The following is a 25,042-nucleotide window of genomic DNA, read 5'->3' on the forward strand; positions in this document are numbered from 1 at the left end:
TCTTCTCTCTTCAATCCCTTCTTTCTTTTTTGCTATAACTTCCTATTCTCCATTTTACTTGAGATGCCCATATATCACTTCAATCACAGAATTCCAAAACTATACTTTTGATTTTCCCCAAAGCGAATCCCTCTAGTCTTTCTTCATTAAGCTGATGGCCACTGGCTCTTCCCGTTTCTCAGCCCGACACCTCACAGTCACCCTTCGTCTTCCCCTTTCTCACATTTTGCATTTATTCAAGGAGGATATTCTTTGGCTTTCCCTTCAGGTCCCCCTTCTCTACTTACCTCAATTGCTCCCCTGTGATCTAACTCACACCATCATCTCTGACCTGAATTATTGCAATGGCTTCATTACTGCCTTCTCTTCTTTCATTCTTGCTTTCTTACAATCTATTTCAAATATAGCAGGCTGGTTGCTCCTGATAAAACTTAAGTCAGATATCATTCTTCTGCTTATTCAGAGTAAAAAAGCTAAGACTTTCAGACAACTACTAGGACTCCATACTCTGTTCACTTTTCTCCAGCCACCTTGGCCTCTTGCTGATCCCTAGAGAGGAAAATCCCAGCCATTCAGACTCTAATAAACTGCTGCCTGGAATCCTTGTCCCCTAGACAGCCCTGTGTGGAAGTTATTTCTCAATGAGTCTGGCTGACTTTGCTCAATATTGGGGCCACACTAAAGTGGCTCCTAATGGTCAAGTATGGGCCAATTTTGTTACTGAAATAACTAATTATGTAATAAATCACATTCTTTTAATAAATCAAACAAATCCACACTGATGAATCAATACACACCAATGTGAATACAAATGTGAAAGCAGGCTCCTGTCTAAGAAGACTGAAGGCTGACTGACACACACGGAGGCGGGCTGGAGCTGGAAGTCCAGTCTGCAGCAGTCATGGTAAAGATCAGGCAAGGATGAACAGTGGGTATTAAATCTTGGGGAAAATTTTGATGAAGAGCAGGACATTGGCATAATCTTAAAAATACCTCTTCACAGACTGTTTATTAATTGTTAGGAAAAAAACTGGAAGTATATAGTGGAGAAATTTTGGATAACACTTTGACTGAGTTATCAAAATTAACATCATCATCGAGGAGCTGCTGAACATTGTGTGCCTACCTTATGAAGACCAGAGGTTTTATAGACCAGAATCACAAGCTCAATGTAACTGTAAGGAAACAAGACAAACAGAGGATTAAGGATTTTCTTTTTCTTCTTTTTAGAAAGGAACCGTATTCTTCAAAATATCAGTTTTATGAAAACAACAACAACGTTGTTGAGATAAGAATAAACAGAAACGAGAATTAAATGCAATGTCTGATTCCAGACTGGATTCCAGATTGGAGGGAAAAATATCAAAAAGGGCATCAGTGGGTCAAATGACCAAGTTGCAGAATGGAAGGCAGACTAATGTATTATACCAACACTAAATTTACTGGCACTGAAAAGCATACTGTGTTTAAGAAAGAGAATAACCTTATTTTTAGCAAATATACACTTAAGGATGTATTTATGGGTAAAGATATATTCAGTGTAACCTCAAACAGTTCAGTACACACAGAGAGAGAATGAGAGAGAAAAAGGGAGAAGAGAAAGGCGGGGAATAGGAGAGGGAAGGAGGAAGAGAGGGAGGGAGAGGAAGAGGGAGAAAAGGAACAAATAAAGCAAATGAGATGAACTATAGTCTGAGTAACTTGTATATATATTGTATTCTTTGCCCTTATCTTATTCTTGCAACTCTCTGAGTTTGAAATGACTTGCAAATAAAATGTTAAAAAATCACTTGCAGTACGCCACTGCCCTCTATCCCCCAGGCAAGGCACTTCAACCCAGTTTATGTATCTTGCACGATTCTTTTTTATCAAGGCATTGTCACTTTTTTTGTTTTGTTTTTTTGAGACAGGGTCTCATATATAGTTCAGGTTGGCCTTGCACTCACTGTGTAGCCCAGCCTGAGCTCAAACTCACAGCAATCTTCCTGTCTCAGCCTCTGAGTGCTGGGATTACAGGTGTGTGCTACTATACTATCACCCTTGAAAAGGTTAATTTATTCACTTTTGTGCTTATTTCCATCTCTCCCCAGGGGACTATAAACTCTTTAAAGGTATAGTTGTATTTTTCCTGTTTTGTTCACAGATGCACCAAAGCCCCTCACAAACGCTTTGCAACAGTCACAGCATCTAGTGGGCTACATGAATGAAAGTCTGGCTGACAGGCAGCTGGTCCCCAGGACACATCCCTCCTCCAACACCCCATGCAGCTCCTTCCCAACCCCAGCACAGCCTGGAGGTTTGTTCCAGTAGAAACTGAAAGAAAGAGGTTCCAGATCTGGGCACACAGGGCAAAAAAAGAGACAGGAGGCAAGGGGGCATTATGAGAAGTAGAGTAAGTAAAAGCCAAGACAGCAAACACTAAGCCTCTCATAAGCTACACCAGCCCCTTGACCTGTTCATTTCAAGGAAGAAGCTTTGAAGATTTCTCCCCTCTCAGTACTGGGGACTGAACACTGAGCTACATTGCTAGCACCTTTTATTTTGTTTATTATTTTGATACAGGATCTTGATAAGCTGCTAGGCTGCCTAAGCTGGGTTCAAGCTTGTGATCATCTTGCTTCGGCCTCCAAAGCAAGTGCCACCACACCCAGCTAACATAACATTTTTTGAAAAACTTAATAGTTGTAGAAAAAGTACATACAGATAGTAAACTGGGTAATACCACACACAAAAATGTCAGGTTTCCTGTCTACTCTGCTTCAGTAAAACTGAACAGCTGACAAAATCCGCTCATATACAATCTGCTGGCATTTTTAATGACTCATTCTTAAAGGTACATACATAATAAAGAGATATCAGGTAGCTGAGCAAAGTTTCAATTGCGATGGAGCAACATAAACAAAATGTGGAAAAAGAAATTAAGAAAGACAGATAAAGCAAAACAAAGGGCTAAAAATTTGCTCCCCTGAGAAAGATCCATTAAAAAAATTACTCAGAGGAAATAAAGAACAAGAAATTCCTTAGAAACTATCTGCATGAATGCTAACATCAAGAGTTAAACTAGATGAGTTAGAAGATAAAGGTGGAGAAATATCTCATGTTTCTTATTGTATACAATTAAAAGACAAAAGAGATGGACAACAGAAACAATAAAGAGAATTATTTCTGAAAACACATGAATAATAAAAGAGAAGATCTCAGTATGGCAGTATGCCAGTTTCCGGATTAAAACGGATAACCAGTCCAAGAAATATCACCAAAAGATATAACATTGGAGGTAAAGTTAAAATTCTAAAACTTTCCAGATAGACTCTCATATAGTCAAAAACACCAGAAGATTTCAGCTCTGAAGCCCCCTACCACTTCACAATAGCTGTCTATCCTTTCTTTTCCACCTTTCCCCCAAATAAACCATCTTTGTTATACTAAAAACAAACAAACAAATCCCACTAAATGATACATTTCTCAACAGCAGGCTTGGCAGAACTTGAGACCAGGAAACAGCTGGTAAACTGGTGTGGAGCAGGGGTAGGGATAGTGGACTATCTTGATGCAAAGAAATCTCCCTCTCAAGAGCAATTAAAAAACTGGGAAAATGTCCCAAAGGCAGAGTGAATTGATAGGGCCAAAATCCTAGGGGAATGGAAACTCAAGGAGTGCTGAAATAGCTTTCTTTAGTTACTTACTGATCTATGAGAAGTTAAGAGGGCAAAAGCTGAAGAAGTTTTTGGAAATCTTATTGGATTCAAGAGACCAAACTTGAGGGTTTGTGCCATTAAAGAGAGGGTGTCATAGGCTTTCAATGAATCTGTTTGCTTTAGTCTCTTAATCACTCATCAATATACTTCCCTCATATCTGACAATCTTGCTTCTTCCCAACCAAATATATACTCTGAGCTGGCCTGGAATGTGAGATCTCAGAGTGGCCACATTTTATTCTCGGGAAGATCTTTCATTTAGTGCCTGCTAGGCTTTTTCCACTTCAGGGAATTTTTTGTGGTCAACATTGCACATTGTTCACAGATTTTCCATAGAAGCAAGAACTGAGTGTAAAACAACTTAATACAACTGGATAACCATATTGAAGAGCCTTTCCCTTCCTTAAAGATCGTTTTCTTTCTTCTCATCTCTATAAACCGATCTAAAAGAAATTTCTGGCTGTAATAAAAAAATAACCACAAAAAGGCAGTTCCACAGAATTCTGCTAATCTATTTCTGCTCTTCTCTCCTTGGTATTTACATGCTCAGACCTCTCAAAGTATATACAGGACACACATACACAACACAACTTGTTTTTTTAAACTCTGCACTCTGGAGAAGGCCCCTGACCACGGTTTCTCCTACACCAACCCTTTACAGCTCTAGTTTTACATACTTCTCTATGGGTATCACCCTTGGGAGATTTCCCATTATCTCATTAGGGGTGAGCCATCCTCTCTTACCTACTAAGACTAAGACTGCTAAGATTAAAGGCAAGACTAAGACTACAGGTTATCGACCAAGGTTAATGATGTCACTCATGTACCCTTGCTACCACTGGATCAGTATTACCTAAGTGACTATACTTGCAATCTTCTTGGTTGATCATAATTTTGATCAACATTGAACCCGCCTTATGATTTTGCTCTATAAAATTCTCTTTGAGAGGTGGGCTCATTGACAATCCATTTGGGACCCCTCTTGTCTCTCGGGAGCTATTCCTATTACCCATTCCCCCCTCCCTACTCCCAATTTCTTGTCTCAAATAAATTTTTCTACTCTTAAAACAAACTCTGCAATGGTAGCAGTTAATTTTGATACCTGTTGAGGTTCATTCATCAAATATACATTAGTAAGCACTATATGCTCTGTAAACAGACATCATTACACACTACTATATACTAATTTATTAGCACTGTGTCATATGTTGTGCCAGGTATATATTTTTTGGAATATCTTGTTAGTTCTTTAGTGAATTATCTGTCATATTCTTTGCCTCTTTATCTGAGAATCTGATGTTCTTTTTATGGATTTCTACAAATTCCTTATAGTGAAAGGTTAACCTTATGGCTTGATGATGAACAGCATGGACTTTGGGGTTAAGATGTAGTTTCAAATCCCAGCAATGTTCCTTATTAGCTGCCTGAAGCTGAACAAGGTACTTACATCCTTTCTAAGCCTCAGTTTCTTCATGTATAAAATTAAATAATAACAGCTTCCTCAAAGAGTTGTTGAAAGGATTAAATTTATTATGGTAAATTAATTTGATCTTTAAGTACTATAAGTACCTACAAAAGATTATATACCTTAAATAAATTTTATATCCTAATAAATAACAATATAAGTACAACTCAAATGTTTCTCAGATAGGAAGGAGATCAAAAGCTGGGAGGGGTGCAGATGAAAAAGGAATTAACCACCTACCAGTCCAATTATTTAAATATAGAGTGACCAAAACTGCATACTTTTTCATTAATTTTTATAATAAAATAGGAAATATAAAAGCAATTTTATCAAATTTAAGCAATAATTTTTCTGTGAATGGAATATCCTAAAATATTCAGTATATAATGTAATATTACAATCTGGACAGTACAATCTAGTCTCTTCCCAAATTCTTTTTTGCATTGTCTTTCTTTGAATAACATACTTTATACTGTCATGTTGGCCTTTCCTTGTTTTCTGTGGGTGCTATAATTTCAATAAAATGTTTGCCCACTACACATGATATGAAGACATGGATGATAGGCATCCTGGTGGGTGCTTTGCTTTCCTGTATTTTTCAATTATTTGGTCTTTTAGACTTAATCTAAATTGTAAAAGACTTTTTGAACCTCCTTGTTTGAATAAATAGTAAACAAGTTCCATATTGCTTGGTCCAGATGGTGCACAAATATTTTATAATACTTTTTTCCTTGCTTTTTGATTATAGCACAGTTTGTTAAATGTTGGTCAACTCTGTCAACACCACCCATAGAATTACTATAATCCCTGACTGCTACTGGAATTTTTTAGTTTTGTTTCTTCTTTCAAGTTCTATCATTTCTGTCTTACGAATAGTAGACAATGAGATGTCTTTTTTTTGTCTTTCCATCTTATAACACAGATTTTTCTTCTCTGATATGCTAACATTTCTCCCTTTTTCAGTTTTTTTTTTTTTTTTTGGCTGATCTTTTGGGATTTTTATTTTGTTTTGTTTTGTTTTTTTCCGGTACTGGGAATCGAACTCACGACCTCAGGCTTGCCAGGCAGGCTCTGTGCCGCTGAGCTAAATCCCCAGCCCCTTTTGCCGATTTTTTGGCAGTTCCTTCCTATTCAGTCTCAGTGTCCCAAATGTGTCTATTTTGTATTGTAAAAGAATTATCACCAAGTTCTGAAGAAGTATAAAAATTCTATCTAATGTACTTCTGGTAAGAGTTTTTATAGATTGTAGCACAAAATTATAGGTTGTTTTTCACAAATACAGTAAACACAAATTAGTAAAAGAGAATAACCAGAACTTACTAGATTTCACAAGAAACAAACATCAAAGGTGAATACATGTTCTAAATAAAAAGTATGCCGAAATAGTTGATATAAAACAGATAAGCTGGGCATGGTGGTGAATGCCTGTGATCCCAGCACTCAGGAGGCTGAGGTGAGGACTGCCATAAATTTGAAGCCAGCCTGGGTGACATAGTGAGATTCTGTCTCCAAAAACAAAACAAAATAAACCAAAACAAACCAAACCAAAACAATCAAATAGACACACGAGTGTTTCTCATGCAAACAAGAATCCACCGGTTGAACTGACACCTATTTAAGCGATGCTCAAGATATTCAGGGTATAAATAAACACATTGCCTGCCCCAAGTGAAACTTGGGGTAAACTGTTAAGTGGCTAAGAAGTGTTATGTATGTGTACCAACTCCCCACAAAGAATATAAATACTATATACTGCAAGCATGTACTAATAAAATTTTTCGTCTTCTTTCTCATTTCATTAAGGAAATGGAGAGGGGATGCTACATTATTTTCTCAAATCTAAGCACAGCAATTCAAAGAAGTTAGCTTTAAAATTACCCCTTTAAAACAATTAACTCTTACACCAAGTATCTCTAAAACAAACACTAATGAGATCTATCTATACTATTCTGTAAGCTAATATCACGTTTTAAAAAGCCACTTGGCACATTATAAAAGCAATTTGTGTACACGGTCTCTCTGGACACTACTTTTGTGGTGCTTTTTTTTTTTTTTAACTTTTTTTCCCCTTACCTTCTTGGAGTTCACAAATACTTTAACTTATAGTTAGAAAGAAACTTTTAAAGAAAGGATCTTGTAAAGCAACTATAAAAAACATTTTGAGAAGAAAGAAGAGCTGAGCATGGACTGTAACTGATATCAAAGAATGGTCAGTGACTTTGGTAGGTGTGATAATGACAAGGCAGTGATAAGAGAAAATATCCTTTGATCAAGACATACAGTATTTCATGATGAAATTGTCAAGAAGGGTGTAATTTACCTGAAAGTAGTTAAGAAAAAATGGGATAAAGATAACAAAATATTAGTGGTTATATTACTCTGGATAATGGGCATTTGGAGATGACACAATTATTTTATTTCTTTTTGAAGGTTTTCACAGTAACACTTTATATTACCAATTTTAAAAAGACACGTTTTTCCTTTCTTCTCATAATAGCTTATACAGCTATGTGCTTCACTGAGATGAGCTGTTGCTGAATGGAACTTTAAATTCCTTAAATTCCTCTAGGCCAGTGGTTGCAAACCTATGGCACACATGTGCAGAGGGCTGTATTATTGAAAGCTCTGAAAGGTTCACCACCACTGCCCTGGGCTATACCCAAATTTCTCATTCTTACACTAAGCTAGGCATGAGCCATTAGCTAAAGGCCTATATAGAACAGATATCTATCACCAGGATAATAGTCTCTGAATTTGTTACAATGCCACCGACACTGGAGTTTGCAGGAATGTGGAAGACTACTGCAAAACCTAAGATTGAGAACTTGCATACAAAATAGAAGGGCTTAAATCAGCTTCCATTGACAGACCTGATATCTTGCTGTTTAAAGCTTGGATTTAAGGAGCTGGGAATGTAGCTCAGTGGCAGAGTGATTGCCTAGCATGTGTGAGGCTTTGGATTCAATTTGTAGCACCACAAATAAATAATGAATACATACATCTTGGAATTTAAACGACTTCAAAGAGATGAAAATGAAATACTATCTAGTCCCATTCCATGCTAGGCTTGACTCTGATAACTCATGGGAATGAGAAAACACACATTGTTAGAGATATTACTCTGAAAAAGCAAGGAGTCTTGTGCGTGTGGACAAGGTCCGAAGTGGAAAGTTAGGGAACATTAATACAGAAAACTACCTATAAAGAGTTTGACTAGTATTCCTCCTGCTTCTAAAGGATGATATGAGAAAACAATTGGTCTGTCACAGAAAGGCCAAGGACACGTTTAATTGCCCAAAGCATTCTCATTTGTTCTGTTTTAATCTTTCAAAAAGCTTGGGTGGATGATTCTCCACCTTGCACATGACCAGAATCATCAGCACTAGTTGTAACACTGATTCGTACCCTACCGTCCACAGCTTCCATGCAGCATCTCAGTGTGAGACCTGAAATGTCTCACTTGTCTTCGCTGGTAACTCCTGTCAACACCTGAATCAATGTCTAGTGTCATCTACTATATCCTACTCTCTACTCCTGGGCCAGGAACAGGTAAGGATAAAATGTGTTAGGCAGTAAGTGTAAAGGTTCTCTGGTCTGTAGTCACTTGCTTGTTACCCTACTTGTCCCTGTAAGCACATCTTACCAACTCCCAAGAGTTGAGAAGATAGGAGACAGTTCCTACATCTACAAGTGTATCATGGATGCACAAATATTTAGATGGCTTAATACTTGTATGTGAAAATCATTCAGAAATTCTCAGATGAAATGCATTAGATAAAGTACTAAGTATTAACATGCATGAAAAATGTTCTATTATAAACCCTGTTTTCACTTTCTTACAGCTTTCCAAAAAAATTAGCCCATTGTGGTGAAATTTTCCATGCTTCATTTCAGCCCAAAGGTGACTTTTTTGCAAAGTTTGAGAAAAATATATTAAATAGTTTTTGAGCTAGAAAAGATGAAAAAAGCCCACATAATTTTTCCACTTTGAAAGCAATTTCAGGATTTTAAAAATATGCAGATAACTAAAAAATGGCTACAGTTGAAAAGTTGAAACTTTCCATGTGTCTAGTTTTCAGCAAAGTATCTCTCAGGTACTGTAGACAAAACAACATGTGTGCACAGGCGAACATAAATATGTATTTAAATACATTTATAAGTCACTGGGATCATAGTATTTCATCACATTCGATAAAACTTTCTTTAGAGTGGGTTTACTGTTTTCTGAAATGAAGCACCTTTTACAAATCAGAGTAGTTAGTTGCTGACTGCATGACCTCTGGGGTTTTCACACATCAGGGTTCATTAATGGGTCACATGTAGACAAGTGACAAATGATGAGGAACTATGTTTGCAGAACTGTCCAACTGCCTTCACACATTAATGTCCCCCCTTCCCTCTAGCTCAATTCTAGGGCTATAATCCACTGTCCTTTCAGTTCAGTTTCTGCCCCTGGCTCTTCATCTCCCATGCTCCATAAAACTTAACATGTACTCTTTATTTTTCCCAAATCTCTGGTGCCCCCCAATGCATTTACCTGCCCTCCACTAAAGACCTCTTTGCATATTTGAACAACCTGAGTATTAAAGAAATAACAATAGAATTTTAAAATTAAGGCTAACTGGGTTTTAGAGGTTTGTGAAAGTAACTTACTGTAGTCATCTATAATCAAAACCTTTCTAATCAACTCAACTGGAAAGCAAACAATGGGAAAGTTAGAAAACAATAGAGTCCTAGTCTTGCCACTTACTCATAACTGACATACAAGTCGGACACAGAACCCTTGGAATTTCAGTCTCATAACAGGAGAAAAATTAAGACTATTAAATGACCACATTACCTGTGAATACATTTAAAAAATTTCAAATGAACATTACATGGAATTGTTATTAGTAAAGATAATAACATCAATTTAAAACTTCATCAGGCTTCCAACCTGAAAGGAAAACCAAATATAAGTTGTATGTACTATACTTCCCCCACCGCCCCCGGGAAAAACACTTTCACAAGAACACAAAGATTAAGAAAAATTCAATTTTCTAGTTTTCAAGTATATAGGTTTAACAGATGAATAGAACTGATACAACAGATGCTATTTCTCTTTCACTTTCAACATCTCTACTCCCTCAGTAAATGTAAAATTTTCTTCCCCAAATACAGGAAAATAAATGTTCCCTGACCTTACCTTACCTTACCTTGTCTTCTCCCCTTCATGGTCAAACTCTGAGATCACTATCTATTAAGTTCCTGCAACCTTCTCCCACTATTTCACTGAAGTGTTCTCTTCAAGCACATCAGTGACTCTTCAATTCTAATACCAGCTGTCATATGTTCTCACCCTCTTTGGCCTTTACTATACTCAACTCTGCAACCTTGTTTCACTTATCCAGTGCTGTATAACACACCATCCACAAGCTTATAGCTTAAACCACACTGGTTATTCTTTCTCACAATCCCAATGGGTCAGGAACTCAAACAGAGCTCAGTTGGATGGTTTTGCTACTTGATGTGTTATTATGACATATCCCAAGTTTACCCCAGAACTCAGTGCAGACTTCAGCTAACTTCTAGTCTTAAACTTTAGGTAATGTCAGATTGGCAAAATCAGATCGCACAATTTTAACAACCGGAGCATGATGATGACAGAAAGCAGACTCCAGACAGAGAAATATATTATGTCTTGTATCTAGATGTTCCCTCAAAGCTTCATGTGCACATAGGTAGGGCTTTTTGGAGGTAGCTGGATCTAAGGTGTGCGGTACTGGGGTTAAGGGTGTATCATAACTAAATGAGTTTAGCATAGTTCTGGGTGTGGATAATGGAAGCCCCTCTGGGCGGGAGTGGCATGAATCAATAGGCTTATAGCCTGAAGGAATATAAAGGGAAAGGCAGGCTGCTGCTGCTTGCTGCCTCTTGCCTGCCAGGCCATGAACTGTTTCCCTGTGATCCACCTCTGCCTACCATCCTGCCTTGGAGTCAGCTGATTATGAACTGAAACCTCCTTTAACTGTGGATACCCAGTAATTTGTCTCAGCAGCAAGAAAAATAGCTAACGATATATATAACTACTACTTTTTGTTTGCATGTCATCTGTTCCCCTCCTTCCAAAGTGTTACAGCATTCACAGGGCACCCTACTCCTTGATGTGCCACACGAACAGTCACATAAACTGCATTCTGCAGGGGCATATCATACTACAGGAAGGATCTGCTATTACCCAAAGGCTGGAAAAGCCATCAGATACCTTCTTAGACTCTTACACCCACAGCCCATGTAAGTATACCTGTATTTGTCAGTTTTTCTGGCACTGTGACAAATGATCTGAGATAATCAATTTATAAAGAGGAAAGGCTTATTTGGCTCACAGTTTTCAAGATTTTAATCCATGGCCAATGGGCTATGGTGTTTTGGGCTTGTGGTGGCACAAAATGTCACACTGGGAGCATGGGACAGAGGGGCCTGTTTACTTGATGGCTGCTGCAGAGACAGTGAGGAGAGGGGTCTCGCTGCTGGCACATGCTCAGTGAACTAATCTCCTGCCACTAGGCCCCTCCTCCTTCAGGTTCCTCAACCTCCGAACATAGCTGTGAGCTGTGGCTAAGCCTTCAACACAGCGGTCTCTGGCAGATACTTATCCAAACCATAGCACAACCCATACCAGGGTTCAGACAGTGCCAGAAGTGACTACCAGCCAGGCCCCTTTCTCTCACTTCTCATCTAAAATGAAAGATGGGGCTGGATTAAACTCTAAAGCCAACCTCAAGTCTAAGGTCCTCCGAGTCTAAAAACAAATGTGATTATAATTTATGACAACTACTACTTAGCAACCTTCCAATAACACTAGCTTCTTCAATTCTCTATTCTGGACACCAGCGATAAAGTATCTGAAAAATTTCTATAGGTCTATGTATCAGACTTAAAGAACAAAAAATTAAACACCAATTTTGTGAAGAGGCAATTTTTTTTTTTAGTATATCCAATGTCAGTCAGATAACATAGTTGACATATGCAGTAAGTCTCTTCAGATAAGACCAAAACTGCCTAAAATTGGTTACAAAAATATTACAAAGAACTGAAGCAAAATAAAACCAAATAGTTCTGCTACTGAACTACAAATGTCCTCAAAACCTTATGGGAGTCAGAAATTCCAGTAAAAATAATGGGATAGATGGAAACACAAGTTTTTTATTATCACACTTCATATGTTATAAAACATAACAGTTAACTTATTTTTGGCAAAATGATTAGGAATTGCAAAACTCTGGCTTACACAAACTTACTTGATTGTCAAATGCATCTCAAATGGAGCGTGTCGTGCTAACTTCAGGCATGCAGGCGCTGTAATGTCTTAGCGTAGCCCAGAGACACTGAGATTTCAACACTTCAGCAGGGATCACGCCACTAATATGAATTGGCCCAGGTGTTTAATGGGGGAGGGAGGAAGGAGGGGATCTCAACAGTATAGTTAATTGAAACCAGAAAAAGTTTTTGAATAATAAAAAAATCATACAGATGCCCCACCCTCTTGCCATCCCCTAAAAGAGTACACTTTATGGACAATTTATTGCACGCATTATTTTCTAGTAAACTTCCTTTATGTAGATAAAACAGTTTCAGGCCTTTCTGAAAACTGTAATCACAGTATGAGCTGCATCTCCAAAAACTAAGTTTGTGTTTCATTTTTTCATTACTATTCTTTGTCCTTCTTCCCTTCCTTCAGACCTCCCTCCTTCCTTTCCTTTTTCCCTCCCTGATTCCTTCCTTTCTTTTAGTGCTGGGGATTGAACTCAAGAGCTTCACACATGCTAAGCACATGCTCTACCACTGAGCTGCACTTAGTCCCTTCCACTGTGATCCCTGCAAAGGTAGGAACACCTGAAAGCAATGGAGTAGTTACTAAGTAATGAGGCTTAAGAAGGTGTAAGAAGGTATATTCACCTTAAGAAGTGCTGTACTTCTTTCTCAACAGACACTATAAATGCAAGACCAAAAGAGAAGAAGGCTCAAAGCAAATGTGTTACACACTGTTTTCAAATACACATAGGAGAAACCATGTATGACATGTAGAAAGGGTCTGGAGCAAACAAACAAAAACTAAAAGGACAGACCTGTGATTAAGTTAAGACTGTGATGAACTCAGGAATGAATATTTTTTCCTTATGTTTACTGAATAGTAATGTTATTACTTCACATATACAAGTATCCTTTTTAATGTTTATAATGATTTAAACAAAATAATAATAACAAAAAAATTCTTATTTCATAACAATTTACCAAAATGTTTTTTAACAGGGCTAAGTCATGTTTCTACCAGGAAATAAATTCAATATTTGAACTTATATACATTTTTGTATCTACATGCTTGACTGTACATCACATTGATGAAATTCCAGCTTTAGAGTGGAGGGATAGGGGCTGGGGATTTAGCTCAGTGGCAAAAGCGCCTGCCTGGCAAGCGCAAGGTCGTGAGTTCGGTTCCCGGTACCGGAGAAAAACCAAAAACCAAAAAAAAATAAAAATAAAAATAAAATAGAGTGGAGGGATAGGCAGCTTCTGACACAGTGCCCAATGCCCCTCACACCTTGGCAATAACTGGCCCCTTGAGTGTGGGCTAGACCTAATGACTTGATCCCATCAAGAGCAAACAGGCAAACGTGTTCTGTCACATCTGTAACTAAGTTAAGAGCCTGTAACTTCCATTTTGCCAGTAGACTCTTTCCCTGCCTCTTCTGCCAGTTTGCTCTCAGGAAGCCAGCTACAGGTGGCCATGTTCAGGAATGTCATGTCCACCCAAATGCCAGGAATGAACTAAGGCCCTCAGTCCAACAACTTTCAGGAATGGAATCCCACCAACAAACCACATGAGTGAGTTTGGAAGTAGACCCATTTCAGTTCAAGTCTTCATATGAGACCATAACCCGAGCAAGGCAGGCTAATTACAATCTTGTGAGAAACCCTTAAGCAGAGGACTCAGCTAAGCTGTGGCTAGATTTCTGACCAGAAATTGTGAGAGTACGAGGTGTGTTCAAAATATATGTGAATGTTTAAATCTCTTTCTTTTTAGAATTTTATAATAAAAGACACATTATCATTAATTCCTTTCGAAATATTCTCTCTTACTTTGACCACAATTATCCAATTATTCTTGCCACTTTCTGAAACAAGTGTGGAAGTCCTCTTCTGCATCCTTGGTTGCACTGTTGTAGCTGTCTCAATGTCTTGGATCAATTCAAAATGTTTACCTTTCATGGTCCTTTTGACTTTGAGGAAGAGTCAGGAGTCGCACTGTGCTGTATTTGGTAAGTTTGGTGGATGAAGACATACCATTATGTTTTTATGAGCCTGCATTTCCATTGGGTGGCACTCAGCAACAGTATTCACCAAGTTTTTGATCATGCCTTATCAACACACAAAAAAGGATTCCGAAGTTGCTTAAGAAAGTGGCAAGAATAATGCCATAAGTGTGTCTGAAAGAAGGGAGTCTTAGTTACTTTTCTCATTGCTGAGACAAAATACTTGACAGCCATAACTGAAGGAGAAAAGGTTTACTTTGGCTCACTGTGGGGACCCACTAAGACTGTTTCAAAGCTCAGGGTATCTAAGGACAACTGAGGACATGACCCTGCTTATCCAGCACAGGCGCATAGCATGATACAGTTATGTACCATGACTTAGCACAGGTAAACACACATGCGCTGGTTATGGCACCATTTAAGAATGTAAATATGAGATAACAACCTGTATAAGAACTACACAATAAAGACACAGGTGGCTCTTGCTCTGGCTCTTGGGCTCATGGGCTCTTCTCCTCTGCTCTGCTCCATGCCGCCTGTTGTTGTTGGTGACGTCTTGCACAAGTGCGTTCTTTAACCTTGGGACCTCAAATACAAAAATCTCCCTTTGGCTCTCCCCTGCCTCGATGTGTGTGTGCCGACACCCACATTTTGTAGAGGTTTCATTCCACAGGTGGCTGGATCCAAGGTGGGGTGGCATGGCAGAGGGGCATCAAAGAGGAGGCAGCCCATGGCAGAGCAGGCAAAAGGTCAGAAGGCAGCAAGCAGCAGCCAGTATTCTTTCTGTCCCTTTACATCCCATCCAGGCTACAAGCCTACTGATTGGTGCTACTCACACCCATGGTGGAATTCCCATTATCCACATCAAGAACTATGCCAAACCAAGGGCTTGGGGATATAGCTCAGCAGCACAGGTGCCTGCCTGGCAAACACAAGGTCCTGAGTTCAATCCCTGGTACTCAAAAAAAAAAAAAAAAAAAAGAACAAAAAGAACTATGCCAAACCAATTTAGTTATCATGCACCCCTAATCCTAGTATCATACCCTAGATCCTGCTACCTCTGAAAAGCCTCACTTATGAGTGCATGAGGCTTGGAGGGGACATCTAGATACAAGTCATAAGAAAGGGAGAATATTTTGAGGGATATTAATGGCAATATGTCTTTGACAATAATAAATTTTAAAAATTTAAGCATTCTCTGCATATTGTGATCACATCTTGTAGTGGATTAACTAATGGTCAACTTGTAACACCCAGCTGAATTGAGTCAGTGTGATTCTAGGTGTGGAAGGCTCACCTAAAGATTGTTGCCAACAGCATAAAAAGATAACTGGAGGGGAAGATGTTAGGCTGTTGATTCTTCTGGAGAAGCTTGTTATGCTGGTTTTCCCGATACGAACTCAGCTGTTATCATCGGAGGAGCTTGGGTCCTTGCTGTTGCCGAAGATGGCTTCGAGCTCAGGTCCTTACCTTGACTGTCGCTTTCTGGCTCCAGTGCAAATCCCTCAGCCTGCTGGCACAGATCCTTCATTCCGCTGATGCAGACTTTCTAGCTTCCACTATTGACTTCTGCGCCTTCCCAGAGCAGATCCTTTATACAGACTTACACGAGACATTGTTGTGGGCTCTAGGCCTCCAGCTGGACTTGTGGAGGACATTTTCATGAATTTCAGAACTTCAGCTGCACTTGTGCAGGACACTGCCATGAGATCCAGGCCCTCAGCTGGATTCTTTGGTTCTCTAATGGGTGGACATATCTCTTGTACTCTTTTGCATTTGACTTTTGGGTGAATATTAAAAAATAATCCTATAAATTATGTGTCCTGTATTAAATCTATTCCCTTGTAAACCCTGATTATAACACATTTCATGCATGTATATTATTTTACTCTGCTAAGCTATGGGGCAATTTGATATACAACAGCAGATAACAAGGTAGTTAATCTAATGACCAAGCCAATGATTCTAGTGTCATTTCGATAATAATAATAGTAGATAATATTTACAGTATTTGGAACTTTTACTTGGTACCATTCTTAATACCTGATATAATTCCCCACAAAAATATTTTCAATATATTATTATTGCTATTTTACATATGAGGAAACTGAAGTAGAGACTCAAAAACTTGCCCAAGATCACCAAAGTATTTGAATCTAAGTGCCCTGGCTCTGGAGCTAGAGCTCACGGCAATTATGCATGTGGAACCACTACGAGGCAGAGTTGAAAACCAGAAAGACAGTAATCATATAACACAGTGCTAGAGATTTCAAAGGAACAAAAAATATTAGAAGCCACACAAAAGGCTAAAAGCAAAAGCAAAACCTATTCTTCTGTTTTAAATCATCTTATCTAGGAAAAAACCCCAAGAATAGAATAATACAAATTAGAACACAATCTCAAATTTACTGAATTTACTTAGAAATAAAAAATGTATTTTCTAATATCCAATAAGAGAAAATTGAAAATCTCCATTTGTAATTAAAATCCAGAGTCAGGAAAACTATAATTGTGCTTTTTCTGAGGGCTGTAATGAGTGATGAGTCAAGCTGGCAAGAAAAGAAGCAAATTCCTAAGGAGCTCCAAGACCAACTGAGAAATACTTTATCATGTGGAATGAAAAACTCAAGATCCTACACAGAGGTGACAGGAAGAATCTCTTCCTCTCCTGCCTTAAGATTACTAGGTTAGACAGCACACCTGTCTGCTTCCACATACCCTGTACTTACAAGAGGTGACAGCTGTCACAACTACTGGTTAGTCTATCTTTTTCATCACGCTTCAAGCTCTCTTATGGATGTCCTCAAAACAGTACAGTGCCTGATACATGGCAGCCCTTAATATGTTTGCTGAATAATCTTCCCAATCACATCCATCCAGTGGGTCATTTCAATGATACACTGTAAGTGAAAGTGTAACTTTCTGTTTTAAGTCTCTTGAAGTTCACTTCAAATATATTTCTGTGACTTTAGTGCCTCATTTAATATCTAGCACATAGTGGTGGCACCCAAGAAGTATGTGTGAATGAACAAATATCTCTCAAAATGCTGTCAAGTCAAGAATATAAAAGGAGCCAGACTTGAAAGTAAAGATTCAGTGTTCTATAGCATTGGCCTATTAATGATATTGATGATGATACACTGTTTTTGCTTCTGAGAGAAGGCATAAATATTTTAAGAATACTCTCCCAATAAAGATAAGATTCTTATCCATGTTTCAGCTGAGAACTGCTCTTAAATACCCCCTTATGAAAGACAGTAAGTTAAATGTAACATCAGAACTTCAGATAATCCTAGATTCAAAGGCATTCATTTCAGAAATTCCTGTCCTCCCTCTTTTACTCTTTGAAACATTATGCGAATTTCATGAACACATATTCACACAGGTCCACATAACAGATATGGATGAAGGCAGCCACCAACTCTCCCTTTCTCTGTTCTATTTATCTGTATCTATTAACCAAGAGACAAAAGAGCAAAGGAAAGTCCAGGAGGGTTTGTGTGAGTGGGTAATCAGGTATCCGCAGTTTCCTCCTCTGGCATACTTACTGGGAGCTCTGGGGCATGCTTCAAGATCTGAAGAATTATGTAGCAGCCTAATGAATGGCCAATGAAGATAAGCTTCATATCCTTTGGCACGTGAGTTCTCAGAAAAGCTATTTTGTGCTCTATTTGACCACGCAGTCCATAGGTGTCCTTAATTTCTTGAGCATTTGGATCTAAAAGCAAAAATACAAGCATGCTTTCACTCCATAAGAAAAAGTAATCACTATACTGGAAAAATATTGACAGTACTAACCATATTTCTTATAATGTACCAGTTGAAGTATTAGGCACTCAAAGTATATTAATCAATCCTCACAAAAATTCTGGAAAATATTATCATTTTCATTTTATTTTTTATTTTTTATTTTTTATTTTTGGTTTTTCTCCGGTACCGGGAACCGAACTCACGACCTTGCGCTTGCCAGGCAGGCGCTTTTGTCGCTGAGCTAAATCCCCAGCCCCTCATTTTCATTTTATAGGTGAAAATCTCAACACTCATATGTAAGACTAACAGTCACAGATCTATTAAGTTCAAATCAGATGTTTGTCCTTAAGCCCATGACCTTTCAACTATTCCACAAACCACTGTTAGCTTAGGCTAGTAGTTCTCAAACATAAGCACGAACAGAATCTCTTGGAAGCCCTGTACAACAGACTGCTGGGCCTACCTCCTGCGTTTCTAACTCAGTAGGTCTGGGCTGGCTCAAGAATCTGCATCTCTAAATTTGCAGATGTTGATGTACTGATGCCACGATAACACACTGAGAACCGCTGGTTTAGATTAATCTATATTAACAGACAACTAAGAAAGTCTGTTACACTGCTTTATTACTTTCTTTTTTTTTTTTTTTTTCCCGGTACCGGGAATCGAACTCACGACCTTGTGCTTGCCAGGCAGGCGCTTTTGCCGCTGAGCTAAATCCCCAGCCCCCTGCTTTATTACTTTCAATAATTTTTGTTTAAAGAACCTGTACTTAAAGGCTTAAGTGGAAGTGTTGCAGACTCTCTTGTAATTAGCACAGTCTTGATCTGAAATATCCTTCCTTTCTGTCACACATGAACTGTTTTCCAGATTTTTCAAAGTCTAATTAAAAACTACCTTTGTCTTAAAGGAGATCACAGTTTACTAAGAGGAAACATAAAAACACAATTAACAAAACCCTGAAGCCGAAATCTCAAAAATTTGCTTGAGAAAAGAACATGGTTTTACTGGATCATGACAGAAAGGTAGTACTCCTCTGGACTCATAAAAAGTACTGTACTTTTTTTCAAGTTACCCAAAATAAGTAAACTAGAAAATATTCTTTACTACATGCACATTACCATAAATGTGTAAGTTTAACTACATATTTGAATGTGAGCATAACAGTCTAAACTATATATATAACATACACACATATGTTTTTACACAATGAATAAAAATGCATAAATTCAACTACATATTTTTATATACACTGTATTTACAAATACCCTACAACCACAAAAATGGTCAGACTAGACATTAGTGCTACTGGAGACTTGTGCTAGAATTGAGTCTGCAGCACCATACATTTCAGACTAGATTTTCTCAATTGCCAAACTTTCCCAACCTGTCCCTACCATTATGCCAAAGCTGTACTTTACCGTGAGAGGTAAAAGACATCCCCACCATACTTTTCTAATGAAAATATGTACTGCAGCATAATAGTAGCCAGTTGTGCGTCTCAGTAGCTGCGCTGGGGGACTACTTGGAGCTCCTTTGTGTTCACCCACTTGGTCTGATGAACAGCAAGGTGTATACACATGTGTCAAAGTGTGAACAGGGGTGAGTTTTACTCATGTGCTGTGTTACATTTTTGTGCATTTATAATTTGTCTTATTGAATGTTTTCCTTTTTCTTGTAGAATTAGCCCAATTCAGTATAATATCGCATGAAAATCCACTTTCAGGTGACCTGGTTACCAATGATGGCTTGGATCATGTAAGTGAAAGCATTTAGCAAGTTATGATAGATATAAGTAAAGACTGAAGACCTTGATTCAGATAAGGAAGAAAACAGTAGGTGTGATAACTGAAGCAAAGATTATTTCTGTGGTAGAGTTTTGTTGTATTTTCACTGTACTTCAACAGAAATTTATTTATGTTGTTATTTTTTTTTGATTTTGCAAGTAAACAGTTGATGTTGAAAATGTTGATGTTTAAATACTCATTATATATTAAAAATTTACTATTTTTTTTACTGATATTTTATTTTCCTGTTAAGCACACATTTTAATAAAACACATAAAATTAGTAATTTATCAATAGAAATACTCCTAAAATATAAACATGGGCTTATACATCCCCCTTAATGTGCCTTTCAAAGAAATCTGCCATAATGCTCTGAGGGTATGATAAGCAAAAACTTTTTTTTCACTGGTGCTGAGGAATGAACCCAGGACTTTGTGCACATTACCACTGAGATATATCCTTATTTTTCCTTCTTTTTTCCTTCTTCCTTCACCCCCTGCCCCGGCCATTCATTTGGTATGAGGGGCTGAATCCAGGGCCTTTGAGCTGAGCTACATCCCCAGCCCTTTAGTTATTTTTTTTAAATTTTGAGATTGTGTCTTGCTAAGTTGCCCAGGCTGGGCTTGAACTTGCAATTTTCCCATCTCAGCCTTTCAGAGTGTTAGAATTACTGGCATGCACCACCACATTTGACTCCCAGCCTTAGTAACAGTTTTAACAAAAAATTCACATGTATAAAAAAAGGTTAAACACAGAACTTCATATTTAAAAGAATACTTTGACACTAGAAATCACTTTGAAGAAACCAAAATATAGTACAACAACCACTGATAATTTCCTACCATTTTTGTCTGTAACTCACTATTATTTGTCTACTTGTTTTCCTGAGAAACTATCTTGAAGACACCAATAGGTAAAATAACAACCATTGATAATGTCCTACCACTTTGTAACTCGGTAAATCCCCCATTACTATGTTATCCTTCTTTTACTCTTTTAAATAAATATAAATAAATAAATAAAAGAATACTTTGAGCAAGATGAGTATAATCAGGTATCCCCCTCACCACTGTGGCCATACTATGTAGGCCAGGCTGGCCTTGAACTTGTAGCGATCCTCCTTCCTTAACCTTGTAGTGCTGAGTTTACAAGTGTGTACCACCACCACTGGCTACTCAGATAAATCTTTTAAAACACATAAAGCATATTCATATATCCATATAAAAAAGCCATGAAACATTTACTCTAAATTCATGAAGGGAGAACTGAAGATGGGATAAAAACAGATGGAACTTTTTATGTATTAGTTACTTCATTGATTTTATTAACAAACATACTGAGTAATTACGGCACTATTAACTGTCACTTTTGAGTAACAAAACTTGGACAGTTATATTATTGTTTGTATAAGCCTTAAATGTTTCTATGATTTTAAAAATTTCTCAAGATAAATTCTTTTGAAAACTGAGAATGCTTTGACAAGTTGTTCTCAGCTCTCTTGCATGTATTTCAGAGGGGGAGAGTATGCTATTCAGTTATTACTCAGAATGGATCCAAAGCCCCAGAGGACTTTCTGGGTTCATGCCATATATCAGTGAGGCAGCTGGATAAGAACTGCAGTCCCTAATTCTTTGTGCTCATTTAGTTCATGGATCCAAAAGACTTTGCTCTCACAACTGTCCCCTGAGTTTATGAAGCTGGTCTGAAAGTACACTCTCACAGTTTATGCTCATCTGTTCCAAGCGCCCTAAGTATTCTGTAAGCTTCCTGCATCTAAATATTGAGGCAACTCTGCTAGCTTTGGAGGCATGTGGCACTCTGAGAAGACAGCAGACAGGCACTCTATTCAAAACCACGATCTTACTTAAAAACAAATGAGAAACTATAAACCCCAAGCACATATCTTATATAAGATTTTAAATTATTATTCTCCAAACAGATGGTAAAATCCAAGGTCCTCAAACCATGTTTTCCAGTTGACTAATATCAATGATTTATCTTCTGAGGACTTCAGCAGAAATAGGGCAAACAGGAGAAATTCAGCAAGAACAAAATGCTATAGACTTAGGAAATAGCCAAAGAGGCGCAAAAGTGTGAGGTGCTATTTTGGAAAAAGCCGTGAGTTCTCTGGCTATCTGTGGCTATAGGAAGAGGGTCAGCAAAGGTTAGAAAGGAAGCTTGTGACTAATTCAATAAGACATAAAACATCACCCCAAGCAGTCTGGGCTCATTCCATGAACAGTGAGAAGACTTCCAAGAACTGCAAAGAGAGGAGTAGCATGGTCTGCTCTGTGGTACAAGACAGGACCTATCATGTTGACACTCGGTCTGTCTGGAATGAGGACAGTGTGCCCAATTCCCAACCTCTCTTGCTCTGCCCTTCTAGCTTCTTTTGACCCAGAGGCTAGCTTATCTTCCTAATGACTGTGATCTGAGACCAGACTGACTAAGTGTTCCTGCCTTGGGCTCATCCAATCATTCCATATTTCCTGTTCCTCGGCTAGTCCTGATCCTGCCAATGGAGAAACCATAACAGGCTTGTCTCTTTATTTGAGGGACTACTCATCACTAATTGCAAGATCATTTAATTTTTAAAGTAACATTTTGTGTTACCACTGAACAAGTACAACTTCTAGCTTCCTTTTCTACTTTTTGAACAAATGACTTGAAATAACTGATAATGAATGTCATTGATTAAGCAGATTCGAGTAATTCAAAGCAAAAAAAGTTTATACTAATTTCTTCAATTTTCTTTTCACTTTTTAAATTGAATCATCACCTTCTGATGTAGGTGAACATCTGTTCTACTACATTCAATGTATAATGACTTGTGATTGTGACAATGTGGTACAACTGGAATATTATTTCCAACCTTTCATAATGTTAACATGGCTGGGCGTGGTGGCGCATGCCTGTAATCCCAGCACTTGGGAGGTTGAGGCAGGAGGATCACTGTGAGTTCGAGACCAGCCTGGGCTACAAAGTGAGCTCAGGGCCAGCCTGAACTCAAGAGCGAGACCCTGTATCAAAAAGAAGAAACAGAACAAAACATAATGTTAACATGTCAATATGAAGCAAAATGCACTGTTAACATTTGATGTGTTATTTTAGCTTTGTCTCAATAACTATGTATTTTTCATACCATATTCTGACAGTAATCTTGGATGATGAATAATGTATCTGTCCTGTCTATGCTGGGCAATCTACTACTGCACAGACTTGCAAATATAGCTTACAATATGTAAGACAGATGAAGGCAGGATTGTTTTGCTTGAATGGGGGCTAGAAATGCCCACAGCCCCACTCAGCCTACACAAAACTTTTGAGCTGCTGAGAATACACATGGAAAACTACTATCCTACCAGATGAAGATCAGAACTTTTTTCTTTTTATTCTCCTGCAGCACTACACATAATAATCTAGCTGGTTGTCAATACATCCTTGAAATTTACCCCTTCATACCACAGCTTCCTCTGGCCCTATGTTTGAGCAAACACCTCTAGATGGCACTGTGCTCATTAGGTAGAAGGCACCTAGCTCTACTAAGTTATTAACTCATTATTATGAACACAAGCAGCCCAGACATCAATGAGCATACTCAACATTATAAATAATAAGATCAATTTAAAACAAGAATTAAACACATTTCCTAAACCTCAGACAGACAACAGATACTTTCTACTGGTTTTACTCATGAAGAAGGTTTAGGACAACGGCTCTGAAATGAACACTGCCTGGGAGATTATCACACATACACATTCTCACTTCCTGTTCTTGAATCAGCAACTTGGAGGTAGCCATCCAAGTTTCTAATAAGAATCCCTGATATAGGGATTCAAGTCTGTTTTTGACTTTCAAAGTTGCTATTCACATTCTGTTTAAATGTTTGCTTTTGTCTTTAGCATGATTTCAAATAGTTACTGTCATAGTTGGATGTTGCTCTAATTAAGTAATACATAATGGAACCATTCTCATAAAGGTGATAACACATGTTAGCTATTCAGCATTAAGAAGTCTGAATGTAGCCCAGGACGAATTAAAACTTCACTGGGTCCCATGCAGTACTTCATGACTCCCCAGCTCCCTGTCCTTGTATTCTTTCTTCTCTTGCCAGAGTTCAGGTAACCTGGCCAGGAGAGCAGGGTTCTGGAAGCTTAACAATTAAGGAGACTTTTCTAGGAAGAATTATTTTTGTGCTAGGAATCAAAATCAGGGCTTCATATATGCTAGCTAGGCAAGAGCTCTACTACTGAGCTACATGTACAGCCTGGAAGAATTCTTTTAACACCTCCATTTTCCAAACATAACATAATATTGTAAAAGCACATTCTAAATAGTCATACAAATTTCCTAATAAGGAAATACTTATGGTATTAAACCTTTAATTTTCCCAGCCTGAACTGCGTAGCGAGACCCTGTCTCAAAAAAGCCCTATTATTTTGGTCATAATTGAAGAAACAACTTAGGACAATAAAGATGTATCTTTAAAAATATTTCAAAGAATAGTACCTGCTACACAGTTTATTAATTTTCAGTTCGATGGCTGTTGAAATTGATATTTTTAATCATGACTGAAATTTTAAAATTTCCTTCTATTTCTAGTTTGCTTTGTTTTTTAAATCATAAATGAGTGTTAGAGTCTGTAAAATATATTTTCTGCATCAATCAATATGATCATGATTTAAATTTTTTTCTCTTGGAATTTTAATTTGGGAAGCTTCTGTTGACATATTTTCATGAACAGAAGCATTTGTGAATGGAGGTATTACTGTATATATGTTTGCTTGGACTGGCTGTGAGTTTTAATACATTCATTTTTATTTATGAAAGATTTTAGCTTTGAGTTTTCTTATGAAAAACTGAAACAATATCTAAGATATAGCTAAGAGATGTTTTAATCAAGAGACTGAGATTCTCTTAATGTGCTGGTCCCCTGGCATATTGGAATCTGCAACATCATATTCAGTTGTTTGTCAAGAATTTATGAAAATAAGACCAAGGAAATTGTGTGTGTGTGTGTATATATGTGTGTGTATGTGTGTGTGTGTGTGT

General features: G+C 37.8%; 1 protein-coding gene across 4 annotated transcripts in view; it reads right to left on the reverse strand.

The window, feature by feature from the left end:
- Ldah (lipid droplet associated hydrolase) overlaps positions 1 to 25,042 on the reverse strand; it is a 115,328-nt gene that overhangs the window by 65,651 nt on the left and 24,635 nt on the right. For all 4 annotated transcript variants that reach the window (XM_013522654.1, XM_005400355.2, XM_005400357.2 and 1 more), the window contains one exon: positions 18,005 to 18,174. In XM_013522654.1, coding sequence (XP_013378108.1) covers positions 18,005 to 18,174 — 170 coding nt within the window. The remainder of the gene's footprint in view (positions 1 to 18,004; positions 18,175 to 25,042) is intronic.

The sequence above is a fragment of the Chinchilla lanigera genome, unplaced genomic scaffold, assembly GCF_000276665.1.
Source record: "Chinchilla lanigera isolate Chin_1 unplaced genomic scaffold, ChiLan1.0 scaffold00068, whole genome shotgun sequence".
NCBI classification, from domain to species: Eukaryota; Metazoa; Chordata; class Mammalia; order Rodentia; family Chinchillidae; genus Chinchilla; species Chinchilla lanigera.